Genomic DNA, 7,398 nt, shown 5'->3' on the forward strand with positions numbered 1-7,398 from the left:
ACAGAAACTCTAAGACCATAGTAAACACACTGTTAGCTCTCTTGCAATAAATTTCCCCATTTGTTATCTCTTGATCAGCAATCAGCTAAGATAAAAGAAAGTGAAGGAATATATCTGAGCTATTTACATACCAGTGAAGGTGGTGTCATGTTATCTTTATTCTTTTGCAAGAACATGTTTACTACTAGCAAGTTGTGTCCCTTAGGTCCTGCCAAAGTATGTTTTATTTTGGAGGATGGAGCAAGGGAAGCCAAAATAAGTAGAACAAGCAAATATTGTGTGGTGGAACTGAAAAAAACATTCCAGCACAGTCCTCCCAGCACTATGGTGCTGTGCATACTGGAATTGGGAAAGTGCACAGCCTTCTTGCAGTAACTGCACCCCGCAAAAAAATCTTCTGGTTTCACTTTCCTGGTGCTTCTTTGTGACAGTCCCTCACAGTTCTGTTTCTTTTCTTGCTTCAGTGATAAAGAGATGAATAGTTAATTCCAGAGAAAAACTATAACTCACCATACCCGTCCCATCTCCTAGCATGATTATTCTCTTTAGCATCTGAATAAAAGCCCATAAAACTTTGTTAACACACCACAAAGATAAGTAGAAAACTCCTTCCCATTTCCCGTTCCCCTGTGTTCTCTAAGGCAATGCTATGTCACGGTGATATGTAGATTCTGCACATATCCAGCTGCCTTCCAGACTGCTTATCAACTGCTGTTTCAGAGAAACTGGATGAATCATGTTTTGTGCAGGAATTGTTGTGTCTGACTGGTTTGAGTGGCATTCATGAGGGAGTAAGGACCATACAAGTCCCTTCCTGGCAGAAAATTAGCCCAGTGTTTTGAGAGACTTTTTTCTCACCTCTCTGAAATCAATGAACCGACACAGACAGAAAAATCCAGAAACAGAATATTTTGAGGTGGAAGGGACTCATAAGGATCTTCCCTGCTCCTCAGAGATCTGTAAATAAACCATATTACTAAGAGCATTGTCCTGATGCTCCTTGAACTCTAACAGGCATGAATGGCACCATGGCCACTTCCCCTGGAAAAGCTGGTTCCAGTGACCAACTCTCTGGATGAAGAAACTTTTCCTAATGTCCAATCCTGATACAGCCTCATTCCATTTCCTCATGCCCTTGCTGGTCACCAGACAGAGGAGAGCAGCACCTCCCCTGCCCCCAGTGAGGAAGCTGTAGGCTGAGATGAGGTCACTCCTCAGCCTTCTCTTCTCCAAGCTGAAAAAGCCAAGTGACCTCAGACACTTCTTATAAGTCTTGCCCTTGAAAGCTTTCACTATTTTGGTCCCCCTCCTCTGCACACACTCTTAGAGTGTGATGTTCTTATATTGTGGTGCCTAAAACTGCCCCCAGGACTCAAGGTGAGGCTGCCCCAGTGCAGAGCAGAGTGGGACAATCCCTTCCCTTGCCCAGCTGGCCATGCTGTGCCTGATCCCCCCAGCACACCCCAGGTTGGGCCTCCTGGCTGCCAGGGCACTGCTGACTAATGTTCAACTTGCCATCCACACAAAGCCCCAGATTTGTACACATAACCAGGACTGCCCTGTCCCAGGTGCATTTACAAAATTCTGAATGAAAAGCGTTTGCTTAAATAAGTTTTTATTATGATTGAAGGAACAAAAGCATACATCCACAAGACCCATTATATACAGGGATAGGATACATGGAGAAAATTTGAATAGCAACCTGCCATGCTTGGTCATGATGATTGATCCAAAAAGGCTTAAGAAAAAAAAATTAATTATAAGATTCCTATAATGCATCTTTAGAAAGTGAGGAAGAGCCTTGCAGTATCAGGGGTAGAAATAAAAATCGATTGCTTTGTCAGAGTAGGTATGGTTGGTAGCAGTTTAAAGTTTAATCTGGGAAATTTTGAGTGACTTATTCCAGAGGAATCACCACAAAATTTGTCCATAGAGAAACTGGTTCAGTTAGAAGACTGCATTTTTTCCAAAAAAAAAGTGATGTGTTTTTTCAGTGTGATGATTCAGCACTATTGTTGTTAAATTGCATCGAGAACATCTCTGCTAATGCTCATGCTTTCTTTGGGTCAAATTTTCATTCCCTTAACTCTTCATCTATGAGTAAATAATAATAACACTTGGCAGAAAGGAAAGGTAAGGGGCTTCTGCTTTCCTGGCAAAATTTCTCTGCCTTAACTTTATTTTTTTTTTTAAATAAAGCCTTCTGGTTTTAGAAAATATGGATAAAACAGAAAGTTTGTGTTTCTTTTTACCCTTGATACTGCAGCACGTTGGGTCTTGCTGTGAGGGATGGAAGTTCTTTCAGCTTTCCTCTCTTTAAGGGGAAAAGCATCTGCCAAAGAACAATATGCTGTCACTTGGGTTGTGCTTGATCAAGAAGAGGAAAGGGTGATCAGCCCTAATCTCTTCAGAGACACTTGAGTCATCTACCCCAGCTTCTGATGAGCCTGACTCCTTACTGCCTGCTTCATAGATCTCCACAAATGCCTCATGGAATGCTCCAGACACTTTCAGGCTCTCTGCTGAAGAGATCCCAGAGAGATTGGCTGATGAGCTGAACAGGTCGGTGATACCCAAGGATTTTAAGACAGATGTGAGGTTATATTTCTCCTCAATCTTCATGCGGGGGAGATAAACTTTAATTTTCCTCTCTTCCATCTTACTAGAACTGGTCCACTCCTTGAGATTTTCAAAGGTGATTGCAGTCTCAAGCTGCAAAGAAACAAACAAATTAGACTCTGGGAAGAGAGCACAACTTTTGTAGCAATGCAGTACCATTTCTGTTTTTTTCTCTTAAACTGACTACTCTTGTTATGGTGTATTTTCTGGGTATATATGGATTAATGTGTCTAGAAGAGAAAAGCAAACCCTGACTCTCTCTTCTCTGTCCTGCTTCATATTTCTTTAATAGGCTCACTGCCAATTAATAGTCTTAATTAGATGACTACTCAGCAAATTTTCTAAAATTCTTGCCTATTTAGCTTCTTTTCTTCAGAAATATAATCCAAAACTCATTCTGTGCTTTTAAGTTGTAAGCTCTATCTACATTTAAGATCTCTAAGTAAGGAAGTCTTAATGGTTTTACTAATACCAGAAGTATTGGTAATTAGTAATTAGGCATTTGAACATAGCTAAATTTCTTCAGTAATAAATGAGCTATCAGTTATTACTGAAGAAATTTAGCTGTGTTCAAATGGCTCTTTATTTTTATAATTAATATTCTTTGAGTTAGTGTGCAATCATTTCAATGAACTCGAAATTATTGCATAACTTTTCCTATTCAAACTGCATTCCTGCTAATGGCCGTATTCTGTTCATATCAACAGTAATGTGTTATGTACATTTTACTTTCTGAAATTGCTTTAACCATTCCAGTACTCAGATTCAATTATTGAATATTTTAATTTTTGAAGGTATGGAGGAAGCATGTTGAAGGCTGTCAAGCCATTCAGTAATTACTTAATGCATGAACATGAAGTTCCTCAGTATGCAGAAACTGAGCTATAAAAGCTTTGAAGCTCCAGCTAGAGTAACAACTGCTTGTCTGGGAAGAATCTGTTCTGCAGGGACAAAAATTTAACTCACTAAAGCAGTTGCTTAGCCATCCATCCTCAGCCTAAACTTTTGCAAGACCACTGAGACAACTGCATGCCTCTAGGCAACAATCCCATGTTGCCAATATTCTGATCTGGGCTGGGGAAATGCTTGAAGATGACTTTGTGATACCCAGCTGCCAGGGCCATACCTGCTCCAGGCCAGAGATGTCATCAGGCAACAGCACCCACAAGCTCAGCCGCCCACTGGCATATGGAAGCTCCAGAATCTTACATTTCTCAGAAGGGATCTCTGCCACTTTAAATGTACCAATCTGAGACATCATCTGCACAGGTTTGCTTTCTTGCTGCAAAAACAAAAGAAATAATATGGTTATCACTAAGATTATTCCTAGAGATAGAAATGCCTGGTCAAAGCTGAGACTTGCTCTTTTCAGGAAGATTTTACAACAACTGGTCTATTCCCTTCATAAATTCTAGAAGATGACACCTTTAAAGGGATGTATGGCCACATACCTCACTAATTTTGAAAGGAATAGTCTGGGTGTCTTCTTCCTTGAATGCTTTCTCCCACAGTCCTTTGAAGTAGATGGCACTGACCAGGATCATGTCAGTTTGTGAACTGACAGAGCTTGGTTGAAGGATATTTTTGATCGTCCCTTCAAGAATGCATAGGAAGAGAGAACATGTAAAACACATCTCTGTGTAACACATCTTACATGGCAATTGCAACATTAAATGGAGGGTAAAGAGTTTGTTGGAAGGAGGGTGTAGGGCAGGGACATTATTTTGGTTTTGTAGCTGTTTTCTTGTAGTTCCAAGGTTGATTTTTTAACTGCTGCTCGCAATGGCTGTTTCTCTCCCTATAAAGAACTATAGTGAGAGATATGAGACCTAGAGATTTACTTGGCACAAAATCAGTATATTTTGTGACAACAGGAAGAAACATTGGAACCTTTTATCCCAGGATGGTCTCCCAACCAAACTTTTAATACTTTTTGCTTCAAACAAAAGTCGAAACATTGACGTCAAACAATTTGTCAATGTGTACAAAGCTATTTTAGTGCCGTTTCTTTTATCAGGACTGGAAGTATTAAATATCCACAAAACCTCTATAGATACAGAGTCCTTTAACAGGGGTGTGTCTGAGGAACAAAAAAAAAGTTGTTAAATGGTAGTTCTGTGTCTGGGTACTGATCTATTATCCAGGAGAAGGAGCAGAGAGAGAGGTTTTGGTTTTTCATCACCTGACTTAAGTGTTCTCACATGTTGTTCAAACATGGTGGCAGAAGGGAAAATACTTCTGCTCATAGTTGGCTTCCTCTTACCATTTGTCTGACTTTCAACCCAGGAATTTATGAGCTCTCTGGATTTTTCTGCAGCTGTTTGGAAGCTGATAGATTCCAAACCTCCCTTATACAATTCCTTTACACATTGTATGTATTCCTGCAAAGAAAGAGTATGCCATTTTCAGATCTGAATGTCAAAGCATTTTGCAGATGTAAAAGGCAAGAATGACATCAACAGATATGAGCAATCTGCTTATTAAGGCTAATCAGTAAACCATGAGCTAGTTCAAAAGCATCTTAAGATTTGACATGCATTGTTTCAAGCAAGAGTATATGCCCACATTTTTAAAAAATATTTTCCATAGCTAAATTTAATCTAAACCCAACATTAATTTCAGTTATGTATGGTGGTTTTTTTTTTTCTCTTTGCCCATTTTTAATTTTTTTTTGCCATGGTATTCTCCTTGGATTTCAAATTAAATGTTCCATTCAATGGAAAACCTTAGAATATTTTTGAGAACCTGAAGTTATATTTCAGTTTTGTTTTGCAGGTTGAGAAAAGGGTTGGAGTTATCTCTTGCCAACAAAAATTATCTTTATTAATTATATCTTGATTGGATCTTTATTGCACTTTGCACAAACATCTTTCTGGCTAGTCACATTTTTTCTCAAGACTTTCAAGGGTTAGGGTTGTGATAGAGAGAATCTTTCCATATGGAACAAAATTTCTTTAGCAGAGCCTAGACTTCTGACAGTGCTTTTTATATTACAGAAAGCTGCAGTTTTGAAATTCAGATCTATCTTAGAGCAACTCACCGGCAGAATTGGGTATTTCTCTTCAGCATAAAGTCTTCTGGCAATGCTGATCGAATAATTGCTGCTTGGTTTGGTGATTCGGGTGAAGATATCCTTAAGTGAAGTGTGGATGCTCACAGATGTGCCGCACTGATTGACATGAATACAAATAAAAATACTTATGATGCTGTCCTAGTTTTAATGATGAGTAGGTATTACATACTATTTGAAAAGCATAGAGTAGTTCAGATGCTTCTGCTTATAAATCTGTTCATCCCATGCTGATGTAGTAACTTTGTAATATAGACAATTCAGTGCTGGTTTTCTACTGTAATTTCCTTATTCCATTCTTGGGGGGGCTTTTTATTACCTGCTACAGTAATCAGTTTCCAACCAATCCTGTTTAACAACTAGCACCCAACTACTTTGCCTAATCATACAAATATCTGTAATTTCCCCCTACTGGCCCAATGTTATGGTGATAGGTTTCATTTTATGCTTGCCCTGAATTCTCTGTTACCCGCCTTCTCTGTTCATTCTTATGCTGGATGAGGAGCACTAGCTGCACTTTGGAGTAGGGTTGGAACTGCTAGGAGACTACTTTATCTGATAGATTTTGTTCCCAGGAGAAACTAACATGAGAAGGGATGAAATTTTTTCTGTACCTGAGATTCAGCACTCTCTCCAAATCCTGGGATTTTATCAAAGTGGATAGCCTGTAATTAAGAACAACAGTAGTTGAAATAACTGGTATGACAAGAAAAAGGTTATGCAACTGAGATTAACACATAATGTTTGAAGCAAACCTACTGACTAACTAATAATGACTCAAACTATCTCTACCATCTCTAAATAGCCATGCCTACTGTTGCTTGCTTAGATGATCCTTTTTTCTGTTGAACATCTAGGATTCAGTTGTAGTGTGTGCTACCAATAATACCAACTTTCTTATGGGTAACAAATCAGCCACTCTCTATGAAGATATTGAGAGCTGTAGGAAGCACGTGAAAAACACTTTTGCAGTCTGGGGATATGTTTTACCTCTTTCCCTATGGATTTTGTCCCCTTTTCCCTATTCCAAAAAAAAAAAAAATCGGTCACTAGAATGTATTTTTGTCTTTGAGAATTCTACTGCTAAATTATGATAAAATTTAAATTCAGTCTCAAGATTTCGGGCTGATGCATTTTTTTAACCCTGTGGGAGTTTTAGGTGGCCACAGCTTTTGATAACTCTGAATCTACCTTTTGGTAATTCTGGATCCACATTTTTTAGCTTCTGAGGGGTATTATCATATAATTAAGGGCTGTGGCTATGTTAAGCAGCAGGAGGGTTTAAATCTTAAATGTAGTCTCACCTTTTCTATCTGAGCCTTTGTGTTATCTTTTGCACCTATGTAGACCATGGAGAGGGTTGAAATGATGAGCAGAGGGGAGTAGCAGACATTCTCCTGGACACTCTGGCTTCTCAGCTCCCTGAATATGTCACAGCAAACTTCCGTGCTCACTGGACCGATGGAAGCCATTGTGCAACAGTATTGCCTAGAGCAAAGAGCAGGAGTACAAGAACAAAGTAATGATGGGAACAGCATACACACACAACACATGCACTTTAATAGGAGTTTTCTGGCTATAAATTATCAACAAGTAATTTGGAAATCATTCTATGTTAACATGTCTATTGCTGTGCTCATCTCTCATGCATGTTAGAAACTGTTTCCACAAATCTGATCCCTTCTGCATTTCTATACATTTACCTTTTT

The 7,398-nt window shown here is 39.0% G+C and overlaps 1 protein-coding gene across 1 annotated transcript; it reads right to left on the minus strand.

The window, feature by feature from the left end:
- Window positions 1-2,316: 2,316 nt before the first annotated feature.
- LOC116995046 (ovalbumin-like) lies at window positions 2,317-7,161 on the minus strand. Its single transcript, XM_033057345.2, has 7 exons — window positions 6,994-7,161; window positions 6,304-6,354; window positions 5,660-5,788; window positions 4,883-5,000; window positions 4,071-4,213; window positions 3,746-3,901; window positions 2,317-2,712 (listed from the first exon to the last, which is right to left on the minus strand). Exons 1-7 carry the CDS (start codon window positions 7,159-7,161, stop codon window positions 2,317-2,319), a joined length of 1,161 nt encoding a protein of 386 aa, XP_032913236.1.
- Window positions 7,162-7,398: the final 237 nt, after the last annotated feature.

The sequence above is a fragment of the Catharus ustulatus genome, chromosome 1, assembly GCF_009819885.2.
Source record: "Catharus ustulatus isolate bCatUst1 chromosome 1, bCatUst1.pri.v2, whole genome shotgun sequence".
In the NCBI taxonomy this organism is placed as follows: Eukaryota; Metazoa; Chordata; class Aves; order Passeriformes; family Turdidae; genus Catharus; species Catharus ustulatus.

Bases quoted from the DNA above. Each gene is read 5' to 3' on its own strand.
- LOC116995046 (XM_033057345.2), bottom strand. From the start codon at position 7,161: ATGGCTTCCATCGGTCCAGTGAGCACGGAAGTTTGCTGTGACATATTC. The intron at 4,214-4,882 runs GTAAGAGGAAGC...GCATTCTTGAAG, and splicing joins GGTTGAAAGTCAGACAAATG to GGACGATCAAAAATATCCTT. The intron at 2,713-3,745 runs GTATGGCCCTGG...GTTTCTTTGCAG, and splicing joins ACATCTCTGGCCTGGAGCAG to CTTGAGACTGCAATCACCTT.